Source organism: Phoca vitulina, unplaced genomic scaffold, assembly GCF_004348235.1.
Source record: "Phoca vitulina isolate PV1807 unplaced genomic scaffold, GSC_HSeal_1.0 scaffold93, whole genome shotgun sequence".
NCBI classification, from domain to species: Eukaryota; Metazoa; Chordata; class Mammalia; order Carnivora; family Phocidae; genus Phoca; species Phoca vitulina.
Window position 1 is genome coordinate 2321879 of NW_022589796.1, and position 22837 is coordinate 2344715.

General features: G+C 39.2%; 1 protein-coding gene across 1 annotated transcript in view; it reads left to right on the plus strand.

The window, feature by feature from the left end:
- MYO3A (myosin IIIA) overlaps window positions 1-22837 on the plus strand; it is a 229963-nt gene that overhangs the window by 167139 nt on the left and 39987 nt on the right. The window contains exons 25-29 of the mRNA XM_032396700.1: window positions 6607-6718; window positions 9074-9236; window positions 10818-10941; window positions 16214-17117; window positions 19172-19316. Of these exons, the coding sequence (XP_032252591.1) occupies window positions 6607-6718; window positions 9074-9236; window positions 10818-10941; window positions 16214-17117; window positions 19172-19316 (1448 nt within the window). The remainder of the gene's footprint in view (window positions 1-6606; window positions 6719-9073; window positions 9237-10817; window positions 10942-16213; window positions 17118-19171; window positions 19317-22837) is intronic.

Below are 22837 nucleotides of genomic sequence, written 5' to 3' on the forward strand. Positions count from 1 at the left end.
ATGTTTTTTGCTTTTTAGAAGTTGATCTTTAACTTGCCTAAAAATTAATATAATATTACTCTAATTACTATGGAATTTCAGTGACCTTTTCTTTAGGTACAAGGTACTGAGCTGGGGTGCCTGGGTGGCTCAGTTGGTTAAGTGTCTGACTCTTGATCTTGGCTCAGGTCTTGATCTCAGGATTATGAGTTCAAGCCTCATGTTGTGCTCCACGCCGGGAGAGTGCTAAGCATTGCAGAGGACAGCACATTTTAAAACTGGCTGAGCCTCAAGAATTAACAATCCATTTAAAATTACCAGAGTCATAGACATGGAAAGTTAATAAGCAGTGCAGAATAATAAATACCAAGATCCTAGGGAATAATATACACAGTGCAAGAGATCAGAGAAGAGAAAGATTATCTCCAGGAGGGCTGATAAGAGAATCAGGAAAGAAGGTTTAAACTAGAATCTGATAGTAGGTACAGTTTGTGGAAAAGACAGGAAAGGTCTTCTCAACATACTGTTTGGCGTGTCAAAAGCTAGAGGGACTTTGATTTGTCCGGATTAGCACAGTGGGTGTTAGTGAAGTGACAGAAATTGACAGAAGATAAGATGGGATGAGATGGAAAGACTGATCAGGTTAAAATTATGTAGACAGAGCCTTGAATGCCATATTAAACTTATACTTTCAGTTATCCATGGTTTTACAACATGGACAGTAAGGAGAACTAAACCTATTTTCTTGATGATATTGTAGTTGAAATTTGCCTATTTGGAAGGACAGAAGTGAGAATAAATTCGTGAATGTATTTCAAAGTCCCATGCTATATAGAATACCAAATTACTACATGATAAATGAGGAAGGGGAAAAATACTAAGTATACAAAGAACACGAGAATAGCTGTTCTGAATACAGGAAGTTCCAGAAATAAAAGGCTAAGCCTTTTCTCCATCACTAATTTGAAAGCTGTCATCTAAATTGGCAAAGACTCTCAGGAGACAGAACAATTTGCAAAGGCCCTGTGGAGGTGTAAATAGGACTAAATCATTCTCCTCTGTCCTGCCTTAGCCTTTGACTTACCCTCCGTGTATGATGCAAAATTCATCAGATTCTTTGTCCACTCTGTTGTAGATAAACTCTTCCGTTTTGTGACAAAGAAATAATCTTAAGGGAAGATACACAACCTCAACTTACCTTGCCCAGGGTTTTTACTGTAGTTTTTTCAAATGAACCCTTATACTCAGAAGCCCCCGAAGTGAGCTCCGTTTTTCCACTAGGCACCTGTCTACAGTGGTTTGGCTACCAGAGCTCTGACTCAAGCCGAACTCACTGAAGGCAGTAGTTTAGTGAAGTAGGTAAGTACATATGCTTTGAAGTCAGAAAACCCAAATGTGGGGGGAAAAAAAAAAAGAAAGAAAAAATCCAGAAAACCCAAATTTGGAAAAAAAAAAAAAAAGAAAGAAAAAAAGAAAGAAAATTCTGTCACTATCGAAATGTGTGACCTTGTTCAAAGTTACTTTGAGTAACTGCTATAAGCTTCAAGCCTCGATCTTTCTCATCTGCAAATAGGGATGATGGTAATAGTATCTACTCTATATGTGGTTATGAGCATTAAATGAAATAATGTATATGTAGTTTATTTCATAGAACCAAATGTCATTAATACATTTTAGTTATAATTATTTTCATTATTATTCTTGCCTCAGCCCCAAGCTCCCAAAATTACTTTGTACCTACAGCGCTGTGGTCTTGAATCCCACAACATAAACCATGAAGCTAGCCCATAAAAAAAAACAAAGAAAAAGCCAGTATGTTGGTTTTAAAACAAGTCTTTAAAACAAAGGATGCAACAAAGCAAGGGTCTGGGGGCTTTCTTCCATAAAAGCAACTGGTCTACCTAGATGGTTATTTACCCAGCAAGTCCCAGAGGCTGGTCATTAGTCCTTCAGCAGACATTTAATTGAGCACCCATGGTGTTCTAGTCCTTGAAAAAAAGATTAACCCAAATTTTCACCCAAAAATTAATAAAAGAGCCTCTGACATTAAGAAACTCACAGACTGGTTATGGGAACAGGAAACTAATTATGTACATTATCATACAATGTAATATAAATTCCAGGGACAAGGGTGCTCATCTGCTATTCACTGCTGCATCCCCAGCACTTAGAAGGGTCCCTAGCATATAGTAGCTACTCAATAAATATTTATCAAGTGAATGAAAGAATAGTGGACATTTTTAATATAAGTGTGCACAGGGCACTCTGAGAGCATGACATGGAGATAGTGGAAGGGAGGAAGAAAAAGGAAGACTTCTTAGAGTAGAAATTCAGATAAAGCAAAGAATCATAAAAGTAATATATAAATATGTACTATAAATATCATATTTTAACTTGAAACATGAACATATATTCATTTTTCAACCTTTTGATAAGGCTCAATTTTTTTCTTTGAATAAAAGTCCACTAATCAGAGTTTATTGACTCTTTCTTACATAAGCTATCCATAATCCCTTATTTATGGTTTCCAGTTAATATTTCTTGAGATGAAGCAGGAAGTTAAAGACATTTGTGAAACAATCATAGGGCTGAATATTTCTTGCTTCTTAAGATTCTCCTCAACCCTTTGTAATAGCTTCATCCACATTTATTTCCATAGGGTTTAGACCACTTCTTTACGAAGTCTTACGAAAGCATTTGATGCAATTTTGTAGAAACAACTCTCTGGCTTTTTTCACTCATAGTCCATCAGTTTATGTAATATGGGTTTTCTTTTAAGATTTTATTATTTATTTGAGAGAGAGCACAAAAGCGGGGTGAGGGGCAGAGGGAGAAGCAGACTCCCTGCTGAGCAGGGAGCCCAACGCCAGGCTCGATCCCGGGACTCCAGGATCATGACCTGAGCTGAAGCCAGACACTTCACTGACTGAGTCACCCAGGTGGCCCTTCGTAATATGTTTTTGAACCTTGTCACCTCAAGTGCAGGTGTAAACAGGTTTGGCAGCAAACACAGCTCGCCAGGCAGGAGCGGAAGCACACAGGCACCCGAGTGAGAGCCACCACCCGTGAGGTCCAAGTGTGTGGTGGACCCCAGTCAGTGCATCCACCCAGGGAAGGAGAATGTCAGTTAACCCACTTAGTCTATTCATTAAAGATACATTAAGGAGAGTTTCTAGGATACTGAAAGAGTGAGTCTTCCTTAAAGGAACAAGCCGTGAGGATGAAGGACGTGCAGACAGAGAGATTAACACATACAAAGGCATGGAGGCATGAGCAATCATGGCCTTTTGGCATAATTTTAAAGAGCTTTTATAACCAGAGCTCAAGCTGTGCATGGAAACTAGCCAAGGTGAGGTTGGAAAGGCAGGCAGGGATACGGAGGAGGAGGGAGCTTTCATGCCCATCTTCATATATGTCAACTCCTTTTAAATGACTGCTTTTTGGCAGGTGTGACCTTTGCATTTCCAACCTTTCTTCTGCTCTCCAAATTACATATGTTTTGTGCCCAGCCTTTGAAAGCACCTGTTTTTGCCATCACGGCTTAGAACTGGAGATGTTCTTGGAGACTTTCAAGTCGGGAAAGAACATGATCAGATTTTCATTTTATTAAGACAATTCAGACAGAGCTAGGAGAGGGGAGCAGGGTGGACATGACCAGTTGGAAGGCAATTAATGGAAGGCAGGATGAGAAGAGATGACAAGTAGGTCAAGGCAATGACACTAAGAATAGAGAGAACGAAATGGATTTTGGAGCGGTTTTTAAGCTTGTTGCATACACTGAATGGAGACTAGGGAAGAATGTAGGATGACACACAGATTTCTAGCTTTATCACCTTTGAAAAGGGGTTGATATCATTCACAGGGGGGTAAGAATTAGCAGAGGAGAGGGAAGGTGATGACTTGCTGAGTTTGGAGTGCCTGTGGGATGAGCAGGTGGGGTGCGGAGCAGGCAGTCAGAGGTGATGTGTTTAGAGTTCGTGTAAAGAGGGCAGAAGATGAAGATTCAGGACTCATCCACTGTAGAATTGTTGGAACTCTGCATGTAGATGAGACACCTGTGGGGAGAGCTTAGAAAGAAACGGGACATTGAGAACACTAGCATTTGAGCATCAAGTCTAAATATGAGGCATGTCAGGAGACCAACAGGGAGGAGAAGCCAGGGAACAAGGTGGGATGCAATCGTGGGGACACTCAAGCCAGAGAAAGGGGTCAACAATATCCAATGCTCCAGAAAGAACACTTAGGATTAGGATGGAAGACATCCCTTTAGATTTCATCACTAAAACGTCTTATGTGATGAAATAAGAGTCCCTCTTACTATGTGACTAAATCAGATTCCAGGAGCTGCAGAGCAATGGGAAGTGGAGAAATAGAGACAGTTATTTTAAGCAATCTTTCAACTGATCTGTAAAGCTAGTGGGAGACAGAGAATCATTTCAGGTGAGACAGATGGAGAGGGTTTGTTTTGTTCTAAATGGAAGGAGCCAGAAGAGAGAAAAGGGATTGAAAATACATGGAAGAGAAGAGGGGGAGGAGATGGCATCTAGAACACAGGCAGGTGGAGGGTGGAGATCTCCTCCTCTGAAGAAGGGATCTGTAGCTGGGGAAGAGGTCAGTAGAACTTGCATCTGGTGACTTCTGGTAAAATAGCAGACCAGCTTATCTGCTGAGAGCAGTGCAGAGGGCAGAGGAGAGAACAGGGCAGGAGAGATTAAATAGTTGTGAGGATTGAGTGAGGAATGTGGTCGTGGACACCAGTCAGGATTCTGGGTGTCTTTGTGGGCCAGGCTAACTCAGGAAACAGCGGGGTCACAGGGGAGCACACTTTGAATGAACAGTGATTTTCTCTGGCAGGTTTCCAAAGCCCAACAGGAGGGCAGGGAACAATGACCGGGTGGTTCAGGTTTGCAAGTTTGCAGAGCATATGTAACAAAAGAACAAGAGGGAGAGAAGGAGTCCAAGATGGCGGAAGAGTAGGAGACCTTAGTTTCATCTGGTCGCAGGAATTCAGCTAGACAACTACCAAAACATTCTGAACAGCTAGACAACTACCAAATCATTCAGCTAGACAACTACCAAATCATTCTGAGCTCAACCGGAGACCTAAGAAAAGGATAGCTGCAACTCTACAAATAGAACAAGAGGGAGCTCACTAAGGGCTGCTCATATGATGAACGATGATATCCTGGCTGGCTCTGGAAAGAAGAAAAACCAGGAGATAGTTGGGAGGATGAGAGGGCAGAGTAGCTCCTCAGTCACAAGGTGTCCACAAGCAAGTTTAGTCCTCAAGTTGGCAGGCCTGAAGGATGAGGGCACGCTAATGGGCCCCCCCTCCCGAGGTTATTTGCACAAGCAGCAAAAACTATGATTATCACATCTTTCTAGACCATTCTAGGCCAGGATTCTCCAAAGAGCTTAACAGAAACTGGTTCATCTGCACATTTAACAGGATGACACTTGGTGGAGCTAGAATATGTTCTTAGAGGTTTTATATACGGGCTCATTTTTAGATGAAGAAATTGGTACTTAAAGAGGTTCCCTGATGTGTCTAAATTTACACAGGTAATTAGTCAAGATCAGAACTCAGTTCTCCGGACCATCCTACCCCAGTCTTCTGCACACCATGGCCTCTGTTTGGAAATTCAAAACCTACCAAAACTCAATGCTTTGTCTCCTCTGGACTGGCAGGTCAATCTTGCACCAAGAAATTAAAAATAAGGGAGTGTTGAAAACTCTAGAAGACTGCCTTTTTTGCACAAGATTGTTGACCAGGGTAAACCAGTTTTTCTTCCTTTCATTCACCTGGTCAGCTTGAAAAACTTAGGGCCTATTTCAGTTCTCTCCTGCATTAACCCCTTACTTGCTTCCTCTCCTCCATTACATGTATTAAACCAATAGAGAAAATCTCCAGGGAGAGACACAGTGTAACTCAAGGAAAAATAGTGATAGAAGGCATATATACAGTGGTGGGAGGTTCGCAGAGAATTTAACTCCTTCATCCAATTTTAAGATCAGCTTCCAACGTTTTTATGAAGGTGAAAAAAAGAATAAAATCTTTCCCTCTGCTTCTTCCCACTGCAGTCCTTCTGCTTTTAGTACCCAGAGAAAGGTTGCTTTTTTAAAAATACTCAACTAGGATTCCTGGGTGGCTCAGTCATTTAAGCATCTGCTTTCGGCTCAGGTCATGATCCCAGAGTCCTGGGATCCAGCCCCTCATCAGGCTTTCTGCTCAATGGGGGTCTGTTTCTCCCTCTCCCTCTGCCTGTCACTCCCCCTGCTTGTGCTCATGCTCTCTCTCTCTCTCTGTCAAATAAATAAATAAAAAATCTTATTAAAAAAATACTCAACTAATTTTTTTTTTTTTTAGTGATGGAGTTTTTGTGGGGGATTTCAGTGGTAAGTGTTGAAAAGTAATCACTAAACTGAGAAGACAGTGCTCAAATTTACACAAACAGACCGGTCCAGATTTTTGTCAGTCTACTTTAGAGTTCTGAGAATGCCTGCAGGGTCCTCTGCATTAAGTCTGGGAGTCTCTTCCTGCCCTACACAGAGCTGTCGAGTGTCCACCAGGCTACTGAGGTGTGGAACCTTTGTGAAATACTAACCAGCCCTTTTTCCCGCTTGAAGGTACCATGTTCTCTGCTACAAGTGGAACGAAGAGCCCCCAGTGAGCCCTGACACCTGTGCCGCCATTTTGGAAAAAGCTGGTCTGGATAACTGGGCTCTTGGAAAAACAAAAGTAATGTTTTCATGTAATTTTCAAGAAAAAAACAATTAACAGTTGTGTTGGATTTACTGAGAATTCTAACATTTTACAGTGCTTGAAAATATTATGGCTTTTTCGTGTTACAGAATCTCTAGCTTAAAATAGGGGATTAAGTTGATAAATTTATAAAGGTTTTCTTCAGCAAAATGAAACACTTTGTTGTCATAAAGGTTTCTTTTAAGAAATTCAAGAAAAGTTTCTCTTGAAGATTTATCCAAAAAAAAGATGAAATTTAGAGTGAGTATAGTATTGAAATAGTATTCCAATTTAGTATTGGAAATAGTATTGAAAACATACTGACATATTTTATCTTTATCACCACCAAATATAGTCAGTAAATAATCAGAATATATTAATATATATTAATATCATATAATATACAGAATATATACTGCAGAGAATCATAATCAACTGGATCATATTGATCTAATTTTTTCTTCCTAATTCTCAAATCTGCTTCTGTTGTAAATTTGAAATTTATTTGGAGCAAACTGTTCACCATTGTTAGTAGACTTGCTGTATGTATTTGGAGATCGGTGTGTTTATGTATTAGACTTGAGACCCGAGAGATCTTGGCTTATTTAGTCCCTTAGAGAATGAAGTAATAAATCATAACAAATTTTGAATATGGAAGTGAGACAGCTGGCTGCTTGGAGAAAAGATGTAGTAGGCTTCTCAGACATCCTCCAGCATGACAAAATGGGGGGTAAGGAAATAAAGAGGGTACCAGGTCTCGGGGTTACACTGAACAAATCACTGGGGGAGGATGGAGAAAAGAGCCAATCTAAAGAAAAGAAGTACCCAGAGATTGGCCACTCAAAATAATCACTGTCAGCCCTACCACAGACCTACAGAGATGGAAACAAACTTCCACATGAGTTATGTCTCCGGGTGGAACATGCCAGAGAGAATTTTCACAATGTTCACATAAGAAGTTACTCCCGTAACAATTTAAAGGATTTAAAAAATAAATTTATCTTAGGCTGAGTGCCCTACGTATTCAGTAATCCATATTTCCCTCAGTATTGAGTAAGGGGAGATGCTGAGCACTAAAAAGATGTGCATTTTATTTACATCATTTTCTTTTAGATGATCACAAAGATGAATTTCGTCAGGCTGAAATCTCATGATTTATGGTCTGAAACACATGCCTGACTTCCAATGGAGTTTTCACTTGTAAAAAGGCCCTTTGTGGTTCCAGTTCTGCATGGTGTTTAAGTAGCATTTTAAAGCTATTTGTATTTTTCCACTTCACCTTTTCCAACTCATTAAGATGGATAAAAGTATTCAATACAGAAACATTTCTAATGCTGTGCAAAATAAATAAATAAATAAATAGATGACCTTTTTAAACAGACTGAATTTTAAATGAATTGTCAACAGTAGAATGGACTAAATATATTAACATGTAGAATCCCATAGAAATTAAAACTAAATTCAATCAAAACCTGTAATGCTTAAACTGTTTGCCTCTGGTGCCAAGCTTTCAAGTAATGGAACTAACTTTCAGTGTTTCCAGTTCTTATGACTCAGTTGTTACATTTGAATTGAAGTAACTTTCTTAGTAGATTCAACAGACTCTCTTTTAGGTGACCTTTATTAGTAAATGTATTAAAAGAAAAACAAAATCTTCGTATTTCCTGGGGGAGGTGGAAAACTCTTAAATGAGAACCACTCCAGGCCTTCAGGCTCCTGCATTTCCCCGATTCATATTGATTCTAGAATGATTGGAAGCCAGCCCTCCTTTCTCCATGCTGGCCACAGGGTCTAGTGAGAATGTTGTTAATTCCGTCTGGAGCCATCTCTCTGCATTATTCCCCTTAGGAGCCCCCGAGGGGCAATGTCCCTGCCTTATTCACCTTTGTATCCCCAGCAGATAAGTACATAACAGCAGGTCTCAATAAATGTTTGATGGATGAATCACTATAGCTGTAAGTGTCCTCTATCTTACAACTAGATTTGTAAGATCTTTAACTTTGGGAGATACAGTTGTTAAGAGACATAAAAATTAGCTTTTAACAGAGTATATGATGCTAAAACTTCGATAAAAGAGCTGAACATCCTCCATGCTTATTGGCCCATTCCACAAAATCTGTTGTAAATAACAGTATGATTGCTAAATGGTATTCCTTCTCAAACAGAGGTTTCCTTCAAGAATAAAAATCCGTAATGTTATAGCAAAATCCAGGCCAAAGAAGCAAAAGATAGTGATGTCCAAAATCTAAAAATATTTAGAATATAGTCTGTTCTGCAAAGCGTAGCGCATGACGTGTTCACATTTGTGTGTCATCATTTTATTTGTATTTTATTTTAATTCTTTTAATTCAGGTGTTCCTGAAATATTATCATGTGGAACAGTTAAATTTAATGCGAAAGGAAGCCATTGACAAGCTTATTTTGATTCAAGCCTGTGTCAGAGGATTCTTGTATTCAAGAAGATACCAAAAAATACAGGAGAAAAGGAAAGAGAGCGCTATAATAATACAGTCAGGTAATCACTCAGGTGGTCTCACAGTGTAACAAAACATAATGTTACATTTAGAGATGGACATGAAATCTAATCTTATATACAAACCTCCATTCTTACATAGCTTTTGTGTTTAATTCCAAACTCTGTCACGTTGATATTTTTTCTGTACCAAATCTAAATCAGATTGTTTTAGTGATGGACACTTTTAATATTTGAATGTTTTGCTTTAAATAAAATAATTCAATTTTTCAATTTTCTGTCAGGCTTCAGTGAAACACAGTTGACCTATTGTGCAAGATACAGCAGGTGATTGAATCAATTATAGATCGCAGGAGTCATATTATTGTAATCGATTGAACAATAACATTTTTCCTACTTTATTCCAAAGGTTACACTTGCCGTAATTTTTGACCACTTGATTAAATCTCATTTTGGTTAAAGGGCATCCATTTCTTTCTGTTAGCTGTAGGGAAATAATATTTATAATCATACTTCATAATTTTTATTAAAACGTATCAATAGACTTTAGATTTCACTTTCCATTTTTCTGTGAGAAACTAAATTTAGAACCTGGCATGGTTTAATACAGTATCTTTCAAAATGTGTTGATTTGACTTCCATAGTAAAAACTATATTTTACTTTGTAACCTGATACACATTCATACTACAAGCAATGCACTCTGATGTTCTCTATTCTGGCTTATCCCACTTCGTTTTTAGTTGCTAGATTTGGCCCACTAAATCGATTTTATAATCCAGTGTGAATTTGCAGCCTGCCTTCTGAAGAATGCTGACATGGTGGGCAGAATAGTTGACTAACATTTGAAAGATTCATGTTCTAGTCGCAGGTCTGCCCATTCATAATGGTTCATCTCTTTGGGGATTTTAAAGCCCTTAACTTCTCACTGAAACATCAGAATGCAAATCCCTATAATTTGGGATCAAATTCTTTATCCACAATTCCAAAATTTATGAAACACTGAAGAAAAGGTTTATCGTAACTCATCTGGCAGTGAAACACAACCTAATATTTATAGTCCTTTATCATCGCCTGTAGTAAAAATAGTTTTTTTGGAGAAATATTCATGTTTTTTATTATGGGATGTTGCCCTGGCATGGGGAATGTTATAGGATATATGTTATTTGCTCTGAACTACCTTTATAAAATAAAAAGTTTAAATCTGAATTCTGAAATACATCTGGCTCCAAGGATAATTGGCCAAAAAGTCCAAAACATACACCTAGATAATAGGGGCTTTCTCTCACAAATAGCTGAAGTAATTATCAACAGATTTTAAGCAAATGAATACATTTTGTCTTTTTCATCAGCTTAGCTAATCTCTTTCATTTCAGTTTCATCCCCAGACTCTCCTTAATACAAAAGGCGCTTTAGTTATTTTCTTGCTATAGCTTGTCATGTAGAAGAATCTTGTTAATGAACAAGATTTTTTAATGAACAATATTTTCAATGAACATGTTCTATTTGGAGTCTTTAATTTTCCTCTTTGACACTGATGGTCAAAAAAAAATGTTTCTATTCACTTAAGTAATGTTTTTTTTCTTTATTCTAATTAACACTACTCCGGGCCTTATATGTTTCAGCTGCAAGAGGACATCTAGTCAGGAAACAAAGGAAAGAAATTGTTAACATGAAAAACACAGCAGTAACAACCATTCAGACCAATGATCAGGAATTTGACTACAAGAAAAACTTTGAAAATAAAAGGTATAATGATGTTCATTCTTATACCATTTTGACATTATACATTTCTTCAAATCTGTAAAGTCAAAATAAAGTTCAGTCTTTCTTGCACCTAATCAGGTTCCTAATACTGATCCATTAAATGTCAGTGAACACCCAGTGGCCACTCTTGTGTTCTTTATCCTATTTGGGAGTTCATTGGCATTTCACGCTGATGACCACCCTTTCCTTCTACAGTTTTTTTTCTTCCTAGGCTTCTGCCAGATTGCTCTTTACATTTTGGCTCCTAATTCTAAGTATCCTTTGCTAATTCCTCCTCTTCTCCCCATATTTAAATCCTCCTTCACATCTAAATATCATCATCTCTGGGCTCTCTCATTCATTCCCATGGCCTTAATAACCAATATGCCATTAACTCCTAAACTATAATCCAATCTTCAAAACATGGCACTTTGCCCTTTCTTCTCTTGAGCCTTCATATAATATTTCTAAGTGCATATTAGCAGATCCTCCTGAATTCATTCATACAGAAGGTTTTATGCTAAGCTGTAGGGACACATAGATAAATAAGACAAAACCCTGATCTTAAAAATTGCTCATAGAATCATGGAAAGTAAATATAACCAATAAATACATGATTCAAGAAACACAAGTTAACTCTGCTATAAAAATATGCAAAGGGTGCAGTAGGGACATGGATCTCGGTAGGGATTAAGGGAAGGGATGTAAGTATGTAGATTTTGTCTCATTGATAAAACTTGAATTGATGGAAAGATGAATAAGTTGTATCTCCTTGTAAGAGATAAAGATCGTTCCATATCATGCAGCCATCAAAAGGAATGAAATCTTGCCATTTGCAACGACGTGGATGGAACTGGAGGGTATTATGCTGAGCAAAATAAGTCAATCAGGGAGGGCGCCTGGGTGGCTCAGTTGGTTGGGCAGCTGCCTTCGGCTCAGGTCATGATCCTGGAGTCCCAGGATCGAGTCCTGCATCGTGCTCCCTGCTCAGCGGGGAGTCTGCTTCTCCCTCTGACTCTCCCCCCCCATGTGCTCTCTCTCTCTCTCATTCTCTCTCTCAAATAAATAAATAAAATCTTTAAAAAAAAAATAAGTCAATCAGAGACAGACATGTATCATATGATCTCACTGATATGAGGAATTCTTAATCTCAGGAAACAAACTGAGGGTTGCTGGAGTGGTGTGGGGTGGGAAGGATGGGGTGGCTGGGTGATAGACATTGGGGAGGGTATGTGCTATTGTGAGCACTGTGAATTGTATAAGACTGTTGAATCACAGACCTGTACCTCTGAAACAAATAATACATTATATGTTAAAAAAAAGAAGATAGTAGGAAGGGAAAAATGAAGGGGGAGAAATCAGAGGGGGAGACGAACCATGAGAGAAAATGGACTCTGAGAAACAAACTGAGGGTTCTAGAGGGGAGGGGGGTGGGGGGTGGGTTAACCTGGTGATGGGTATTAAAGAGGGCACGTTCTGCATGGAGCACTGGGTGTTATACGCAAACAATGAATCATGGAACACTACATCAAAAACTAATGATGTAATGTATGGTGATTAACATAACATAATAAAATTTAAAAAATGTAAAATAAAAAAAATTTTTAAAAAAAGAAATTTAATGATGATATAATACTGTTATTTAATATACATTCCATATTCACGTTCCCCAATTGTCCTAATATTCTATATGGCTGCTTTAAAAAATCTAGCATCCAAAGACAATACATTACATTCAGTTTTCACATTTTTAAAGACTTCTTTAAGGAAATTCCCAAGCCTTTGTGTGTGAGTGTGTATGTGAGAGAGAGCAAGAGAGCAAGAGAGAGGGAGTGTGTGTATGTGTGTATGTATATGTGTGTGAGTGGGTGTATGTATTTGTAAATGCGTGTGTGTGTGTGTGTGTGTGCGCGTGCATGTTCATGTGTGTGTGTGTGTTTTATGCCTTTCACATTTTTAAAATGTCCCAGGTCAGATGCTTGGCAGAACATCCAGTTTGCAAATGCAGGATGGACTTATCTGATTTCTGCCTCCTGACTAGATTCAGGTGAGCCGTTTTTGGCGGGAGTACTACATTAGTGATGCTGTGTCCTTTTTGGTGCATCGCACCAAGATGTCATGATGTCAGCATGTGCCATCATTCATGATGTTAAGGGAGACACATTTTTTTTTTAATTTTATTATGTTATGTTAATCACCATACATTACATCTTTAATTTTTAAGGGAGACACATTTTAAAGTCACTTTGGTGAGAAGGGTCGTTTCCTGCTGGAAACCCAGGCTGGAGATGGATTTCCCGTTGAGGAATAAAATGCCTTGTAAAAAAAAAAAAAAAGAGAGAGAGAGAGAGAGATAAAGATCATTCCAGCCCCAATCCCAGGACCCTTGTCTTTTTTTTTTTCCTCCAAATTTATTGGGACTGAATTGACATATAACATTGGGTCAGTTTAAGGTGTACAACATGATGATTTGATACACATATATATTGTGAAATAATTACCACGGTAAAGTTAGCTAACATTTCCCTCACCTCAGTAATTACAACTGTGTGTGTGGTAAGAACATTTAAGAACACCTCCCTTAGCAACTTTCAAGTCTATAATACAGCATCATTAATAGTCACCATGCTGTACATTAGATCTCAAGAACTGATTCATCTTTTTAAAAATTTCTGCTTCGTTGAGGTATTTACATAGAAAATTAATGATTTACAGATAAAATTCTAAGATATTTAAAGTGTGCATCATGATGATTTGATATACATATACATTGTGAAAGGATTTCCCCATTTAATTCATTACTACATCCATCACCTTACATAGTTCTTTTTCATGCATTTTTGGTGAGAACATTTAAGTTGTACTCCCTTAGCAAAATTCAATTCTACAAAACAGTAATTGCTCCCATGTTTTAGCACGGGATCCTCAGACCTACTCATCGTATAGCTGGAAGTTTATATCCTTTTACCAACCTCTCCCTATTTCCCCCACCTAACCCTTTTACAACCACACCTCTCTGTTTCTGTGAGTTTGATTTTTCTTTTCTTTTTCAGATTCCACACATTAGTGATACTATGCAGTATTTTTCTTCCTCTGTCTGGTTTATTTCATCCATGTTATCAAGAATGGCAGGATTTCCTTCTTTGTCGTGGGTGAATAATACTCCATTGTATATATATACCATACCTTCTTTATCCATTCATCCATTAATGGACACTTAGGTTATTTCCATCTCTTGGCTATTGCGAGAAATACTGCAATGAACATGGAAGTGCAGAGATCTCTTCGAGATAATTGTTTTGTTTCCTTTGGATATACTACCAGAAGTCAGATTGCTGGTATTGCTATTTAGTTTTTTGAGGAACCTCCATATTGTTTTCCGTAATGGCACCAATTTACATTCCCACCAACACACAACATTCTCATTGCGTAAGGATTCTCTTTTCTTCACATGTTCACCAGTACTTGTTTTCTTTTGTCTTTTGTGATAATAGTCATTCTAACAGATGTGAGGTGATATCTCATTGTAGTTTTGATTTGCGTTTTCCTGGATGATTAGTAATGTTGAGCCCCTTTTCATGTACCTGTTGGCCATTTTCATATCTTCTTTGAATAATGTCTGCTCAGATCCTCTGCCCATTTTTAAATCAGGTTGTTTTTTTTCTATTGGGTTGTACGAGTTCTTTATATATTTTGGATATTAACCCTTTATCAGATATATGAGTTGCAAATATTTTCTCCAATTCAGTTAGTCGCCTTTTCATTTTATTGATGGTTTCCTCTGCTGCACAGAAGCTTTTTCATTTTATGTAGTCCCACTTGTTTATTTTTGCTTTTGTTGCCTTTGCTTTTGGTATCAAATCCCAAAAAACAAACAAACAAAACCATTACCAAGACCAAAGTTAAGGAGCTTACCACCTACATTTACTTCTAGGAGTTTTATGATTTCAGGTCTTATGTTCAAGTCTTTAATCCATTCTGAGTTGATTTTTGTAGTAGTGTTAAGATAGGAATTCAATTCCATTATTTTGCATGTGGCTGTCTAATTTCCCAACACCATTTATTGAATAGACTATCCTACCCCCATTGTATATATTCTTAGCTCCTTTGTCATAAATTAATCGACCATAAATGTGTGTGTTTATTTTGGGCTCTCTATTCTGTTCCACCGATCTTTTTTTAAATGCCAATACCACACTGTTTTGATTACTATAGCTTTGTGATAGAGTTTGCTTATCTTTTTCTCATTAATTGTATTCTGACTAGTATAGGCATTCTCTGGGGGTATTCAAAATACTAGTATAGGCACTCATTGAAATTATGGGTTCTTGGTACCCCATCTAGTTCTCTGGCCCAATGTTGTTATGCTTCTTGCATAAACCTAAAGATGCTATCGTAGGCCTAGGAAGTAGCCAGGGGAATTAGGAAATTTGAGTTCCAGTAACTTTTTCCAAGTTCAACTTCAAGACAGGTCCTTCTGTACAGATTGCAAAAGACCAAAACTCTCTCCTGGCTTTCCTGAGCCAAAATGAAAAGTTTTTGGCAAAACACCCACAAGTAGCATGTCAGGATATGTCAGGGTATCAGGTTATGACTTTTTCACTGTACCTTAGCACGCTTTTCAGGCCATACTGCTTTTGTGAGGGTTTTGTCCTCACCAAAAGAAAAAAAAAAAAGGCTATGTGGCTTTAAAAAAAAAAAAAAAAAGAGCTGTAGAGAGATGTTATCTTCAAGATAAGGGAAAATCACTTTGGAAGGATATTGGTAAAATAACAACTGTGCAATTTTGGTCAACATATTATATGATCATGAACTGTAGCAGGGACACTGCTTCCCTTTAATTTTGTACAATATTCCCTGTGATCAGCAGACTTCGAGCTTATGAAATACAGCACGTCAGCCTAGTGAATGTACATTGCTTGCTAGTCTCAAATTTAGGCATATTTTCCACAACCTCTCCTCACTGTAGGTACTTCCTTTTGAAAAAGACATGTTTTGAAGTGATGAAGTTCCCAGGATTTTGATGCCTCATTAGGTGAAAATATGCTAGGATATTTCTCATCCTAAGTTGGAACTGGTTTTATCATTATTTGAGCAGCCACCAGAGAGAACATTTGGGAAGCACATGATTAATGTGACTTGAGAAGTTCTTACTCTGAGCTTTTTTTGCCCCTTTACTATTGTCCCAACACCATGTAGCATGTAGCTATAGCCAGAAGAGGTAAGTAAGCTCCAGTTTAGTATCATATATTCAGATGCAATCTGTTTTACACAGGGAATCTTCTGTGAAGAAACAGATAGAAAATGCAGTTTCTACTAATGAAACAGTCATTCCAGCTCCAAACAATAAAGAAAGTACCTCTGTAGTGAAGACTTCTACTTTCAAAGCTGAAGAGGAAGGCACTCTGGCCATTGAAAATAACAACAGAGGATATCAAACTCAGAAAAAAGTGAATAACATGTTTGAGGAAGAGGCTAAGCAAGAACCACATCTAGTGGGGGACCCTTGGGCAGAAGGACACTCCCAAAAGAAGTATATGAAAGACCTGGAAGAGAACAGTAAGATAAGGAAAGTGGAGAAGGAGGAAACTGTGGTCCAGAATTACTACCAGAGGTATGCAGAGGAAAGGAATTCTGAAGAACCCAAAGCAGCATATCTAGAAAGGAAGGCCCTATCAGAAAGGCCAAGCTACCCAGGACTTCGGTCAGTGGAGAATGAGACAAAGCAGCCTTCTTTTAGAAAGACTTTGGAACCTAGTCTTAGCCAAAAGTCAGTCTATCAAAACACAAATAGCAAGGAAAAGGAAAAGAAGACATCAGTAGTGACCCAGAAGGCACCAGCCTGCAGCCAGCAGAGATGCCATCTGAGGCCGGGGACAGTCCGAGAGAGGCAGGCCGAAGCAAGAGTCCGAGCTCAGGAAGAAGACAGATCAGCAGTGTTCATTCAGAGCAAATACCGGAGCTACAAGAGGAGGCAGCAATTAAGGAAGGACAGGGTGTCTTCTTTTAAAAACCAAAAGATTGTTGCAACACCGACCGATGTAGCAAGAAATACTCACGATCTGTATTCTTATCCCACAAAACATGAGGAATCCTGTAATTCCAGGACAAAGAATGACAAAGACCCAAAAACAGTTTTAGAGAAAGAAGCATGTGATTTGGCCATCTTTTCAAAACAGGTATGTAAATAAACAGATTTATTTATTAGTAGAAGTCTCTGGGAACTACACAGTAACTAAAGTAAACCTATAGTTCACTGATAACTGATACGCTGTTTCATCTGTTTTTATGAAACTGCAAACCTCTTTTGTAATGTCTCAAGGGTTTTGCTATTCAAATAGCTATAATTCTTTTAAACAATGTGCCGTAAGAAATAATGTAAGATATGATAGAAATCTTGTGTAGTAAGGAGACTAGTAGTCATCAGTTTATACAGCTTACTAAAATGCTCACATTTGACAATGCGAATTTCCATATCTGAGATCTTTCATTATAAAGGAAAAAGAAAGTTTTATAAATCCTTTGAAGTCTATGCTTTTTCTGCCCCAAATTTTGAGCAGACATCACTAGGTGTCAAAATTAGGCATGTAGCCATACTCAGACATATGTGCAATGAAGATGAAAATCTACATGTTACGTCATGACAATGAGGAACCATAAAGAAAACCCACAAAGAAAGATTCCCTGTTGGAGAATATCTTGTGCCATGAGTAGGCATGTTTCAGCTGTTTCTAGAAGGGGGCAGATGGCTTTAGGGCTTCTCATGGGGTGTGCATTGAACACTGATAAATCAGTACTCTGGAGGGAGACCACAGCGAGCAGCTCCTGGAAATGCCAATTCCAGATCTTGCTTTCTGTCTAGGTGTTTGACCTTAAGAAAATCACTTTGTATGTGGGCACCTTTATTTTCTTTTATGTAAAATGAACGATTTTAACTAGATGACCCCTAAAATGCATATTATAAGTTAATATGCATTATCAGGATAATCAATAGCATGGAAAACCATGGAAGAAATATCATTAGGGGCGCCTGGGTGGCTCAGTCGGTTAAGCGTCTGACTCTTGATCTCAGCTCAGGTCTTGATCTCAGGGTTGTGAGATCGAGCTCCACATCAGGATCCATGCTGGGCGTGGAGTGTACTTAAAAAAAAAAAAAGAAGAAGGAAGGAAGGAAAGAAATATCAGGAAGGAAGGAAGGAAAGAAGGTAGGAAGGTAGGAAGGAGAAAAAGAGAGAGGGAGGGAAGGAAGGAAGGAAGGAAAGAAGGAAGGAAGGAAGGAAGGAAGGAAGGAAGGAAGGAAGGAAGGAAGGAAGGAAATCTCATCATGAGTTAGATCAAAGAGGGATTGCCTAATACTCGTGGGTCCCTAAACTCTGCTTTTTGTCTCTGACAGTGGCTCGTGGACACCTCTTTCATGTTACAGGTGTGACCCAAACATCTCCAACTTCTGGCTGTTCCTAGAGCTCTTCCAGCCCCTTCCTGTTCTATTTTTTTTAAGCACATGGAAATAGTTTAATATACATATGGTCCTTCCTTTCCTTGGTGCATGTGTTTTCTCACACTAAAGACCAGATTGGAGATTTGAATCCTGACCTGCTTTACGTCAGAGACGTTGAGGAGATGCAGAATTACCAAGTCATCTTGCTAGAGCTGGCTAATAGTGTCGCAGGAGTAGATTCAGTGCTCCACAGGGACGAAGCTAGAGGCAGAAAAGCAGGGGCCCCGTGTGCAACCCAGCAGGACAGCTGTGTTAACAGAGCCAGATGCAGCCCAGACGGAGGCAGAGGGGCCAGATGGAAAGGGAGGAACCAGAGGAGAGTGGCCTGAAGTGAGGCTGAGAACACTGGAAAGGAGAGGACGAGGTTAACCCAATCCAAGGCAACAGAGGGGTTCTTCGGACTAAATGGCTACAGAGTGTTAGGGACAGAAGCCAGGTCTCAGGAACGCTGGGAGGAGTTGATCAGGACAGAACATTCACGTAGCATGACATGTTTGGCAGGTTTAAATGGAAAATGTGAGTCGATGCGCAAGTGGCACAAAGTGGGAGGAGGCTTGGTCAGGGGAGGACTTTTCCAGACCCTCGGTTTTCAGACCAGGGTCAGGGTGGGTTCTGGAGAAAACGTACGTGAGAGTCCCGGGACCGTCAATCAGGCAGTTGCCAGACCCCGGGGTACCTGTGGAGCCCTCTGAATTCTTTTCCTTGATTTAATCTGACACATGACCTTCTTTTTAGATATCAAAGTTATCTGAAGAATATTTCATTCTGCAGAAAAAACTGAATGAAATGATTTTGTCACAGCAACTGAAGCCTCTTTATCTGGGTGTCTATCCTCATAAGCCAATTAATAGACGAATTTCTTCTCAGCAGTGCCTCTCAGGTAAAAATCAGTAGAGTTAGAACCTCCTGAAGGGAAAGGCAGTGCCAGATACTTTGTTGGTTTATTAGTTTCTGACCTTTATTCTATGGCAGGTTTGAGGTAATTATGTTCTAACTGCTTTGGGGAGAACCTTCATTTCATTCCATTTCTCAAATGTATATAAAAACTTTTCCAGAATGTTCCACACACTTCCTACTTTCTCGGACCTCATTCTCTGCTCTTTTCTTTTTTTTTTTTTCTTCTTTTTTTCCTTTATATAGACTTTAACAAGAACTTGGCATATGTCACCAGAAGGGAATAGAAAGGGATGGAGTTTGGGGGAGTGGGGCAGGTTGCAGGTTTGATAAGAGGGAGTAAAAAATAAAATATATCTATTCCTTTTGTCAGTGTCTGCAACCTTAAGTAGAATATGGAAGGTTCAAATCTCCATTCAGATGTACAAATCCAAATGCATTATTACATTTTCTTCTGATCAACCTAAGTCACACTGTGCCCCCATTTCACCAAACTGGTAGGGGATTCAGACTCAGTATTTATCAGGCTTTCCCCTCTCCAAGGTTGTGCAAAGGCCCTATGACCTTATACACCCACGAAGGGATCAAGTAGAGTCTGAGCTCACTAGTTATTTGCCCACATAATTACTCTTGGGATACCCATCTCCTCACTGGCCTCATGACCCCTTCAAGTCAGGAACTGTGCTGCTCTCGTACCTGGAAACTGCAGGAGGCACCTGGAAATGGTCAAGTTGGGAGTTTCAGCTGGTCCACACATGCTCTAGGTGGCCATCCTCTCTGCCGCCTTATCACCTCCCCCAGGGGCAGCCACTGATAGCCCTGCTGACCTCTGTCTGGGAGATCTGTATTTATTATCCCTCACTTTCTTTGAGGCTTCACACTCTCTTGCCACCTTGCCCCCTCCCTCCACCTGGACACCTGGCACCACCTCTGCAATGAGTTTGGTTCTTGCCAAAGACAGGAAATGCTGCTCATCTCATGCAGCTTCTGTGAAAATCCCTTAGGCAGGAAAATCCTAAGATGAGCCTGGCTATTGGTCTGATAGGGGAGGGAGGGAAAATATCTTAATGTTTCGGTCAATTATCCTGCCACATTATTTTCAAGTCAAAAGCTGTAGTGAAGTTTAAAAAAAAAAAAAAAAAGAAGTGGCTCTCTGGCCCTTTCTAGCCACTGCTCTTAGGCCCTGGCCCAGAACCCCTTGCTGTTAAGAAGCAACTTAACAAGTCGGAGCCCAGATGCCCACTGGTTTGATGGCCTCCTATGACACATGCCCAGATGGCCTGCTGACAGAGGGGGGTAGGCAGGGACTTCAGCTTTTCTCTTGGTTATATGTGCGCAGCCCTGATGAGTGCAGGGTAGTGAGGTCCTGATAGTGTCTGAGAAGCAAGGGAAACCAGGCAGTGTTCCCTGTGTAAGCAGCTCAGCCCTGTGCTTAAGGGGAAGGGAGGGGTGGGGTGGAGAGGTAGCTTCCTAGGGAGGGGGAGATAGGAAGGGAGGAGAGGCTACTGATGTTTTGCTATGACTTACACTTTTAAACGTCTCAGGGACTCTGTGTGTGTGTGTCTATGTGTGTGTTTAACAAAAATTGTCTATATTTAAGGAGTACCACGTGATGATGTGATACAAAATACACATAGCGAAATGATTACTACCGTCAAGCTACTTAACATATCTTCTCTTCACATAGTTACCATTTGGTGTGTGTGTGATGCGAGCAATCTTAGCAAATTTCCAGTATTCAGTACAGTATTATTAACTATAATCATCATGCTCTATGTTAGATCTCTAGACTTATTTATTCTACATAACTGCAACCATGTGCCCTATAACCAGCATCTCATTTCCCCCCACTTCCCCGTGGCTGGTAACCAAAGTTCTACTCTCTTCTTCCATGCATTCGATTTTTTTAGATTCTACATATAAGATCATGCATTTTTTTTTCTTTCTATGTTTCACGTATTTCACTTAGCATAATGTCTTCCAGATTTACTCATATGTCTTTGAGGTACTGATTTCATTTCCTTTGGTTATGTACCCAGAAGTGAGATTGCTGGATCATAGGGTAGTTCTATTTTGCATTTTTTGAGGAGCCTCCATATTGTTCCCCATAGTGGCTGCCCCAGTTTGCATTCCCACCAACAGTGTATAAGTGTTCCCTTTCTCCACATCCTCGCCACAGTTGTTTCTCTTGCCTTTTTGATTATATGCATCCTAACAGATGTTGAAATGACATCACATTGTGATTTTGATGCATTTTCTGGATGATGAGTGATATTGAACACCTTTTCATATACTATTGGTCATTTGTATGTCTTCTTTGGAAAAATGTCACTTCAGGTCATTTGCCAATTTTTAAATTGGGGTTGCTTGTTTTCTTGCTATTGAGTTGTGTGAGTTCCTTATATATTTTGGATATTAACTCTTCATCTGATATTCACTTTTTACCTGATAGTTGGTTTGCAAATACTTTCTCCGATTCCATACATTGCCTTTTTATTTTGTCACTGGTTTCCTTTGCCGTGCAGAAGCTTTTTTGTTAGTTTCCTGAGCTTTTGGTGTCATATCCAAAAAATTATTGCCAAAGCCAATGTCAAGGAGCTTTTTCCCTGTGTTTTATTCTAGGATTTTTATGGTTTCAGTTTAAGTCTTTATCCACTTTGAGGTTTTTTTTGTGTGATGTAAGATGAGTCCAGTTTCATTTTTTTACAGGTGGATGTCCAGTTTCCCCAGCACCATTTGTTGAGACTACCCTTTCCCCTTTGTGTCTTCTGGGTGCCCTTGTCAAAAGTTAGTTGACCATATATGCTTGGGTTCATTTCTGGGTTCACTATTCTGTTCCATTCATCTTGGTGTCTGTTTTTATGCCAACATCATACACTTTTGATTACTATAATTTTATAATATAGCTTGAAATCAGGAAGTATGATGCTTCCAACTCTGTTTTTCTTTCTCAAAATTCTTTTTCAGAGACTTTGAAGAGATCTAAAGCAACAGAATATTATTAGAAAGTTGAATTAGTTCACTTTATTCTTCAATCTGACATTTTTTTAAATGGACCTAAGAAAAATACCAGAAATAAATTTTTAGCTTATATGGAAAGGATTATAATTCAGTGACATTTCTTTAACTTCAGGTTTAGAGGGAGAGCCTTTTTGTTCTATGCACATGTAGAGAGGTTACATGCTCTACTACACTTTTTTAAAGCTAACTTGGCAAACACCTGAGTTGTCCTGTGTCCCAGAGAGTAGCAGGGGAAGAGCCTACAAGAGAGAGTGAAGTGGCCTAAAGACAGAAGGACCTGGGCGGACCTGACAACCCAGAACCAAGGAGAAAGGGAAGACATTGGCAGAAGTAGTAGATGCCAGTGACCAGAGACTAGATAGTAGTTACTCTCAGCAGATGCCGATGAAAATCTAAGAGTAGCTACAGAGCAGATGGACTAGCTTCATTGCTGCAAAAGCCCCCCACCCCCAGCTTGGATGTGGACCTGGGGAGAAAAGAGGAGGG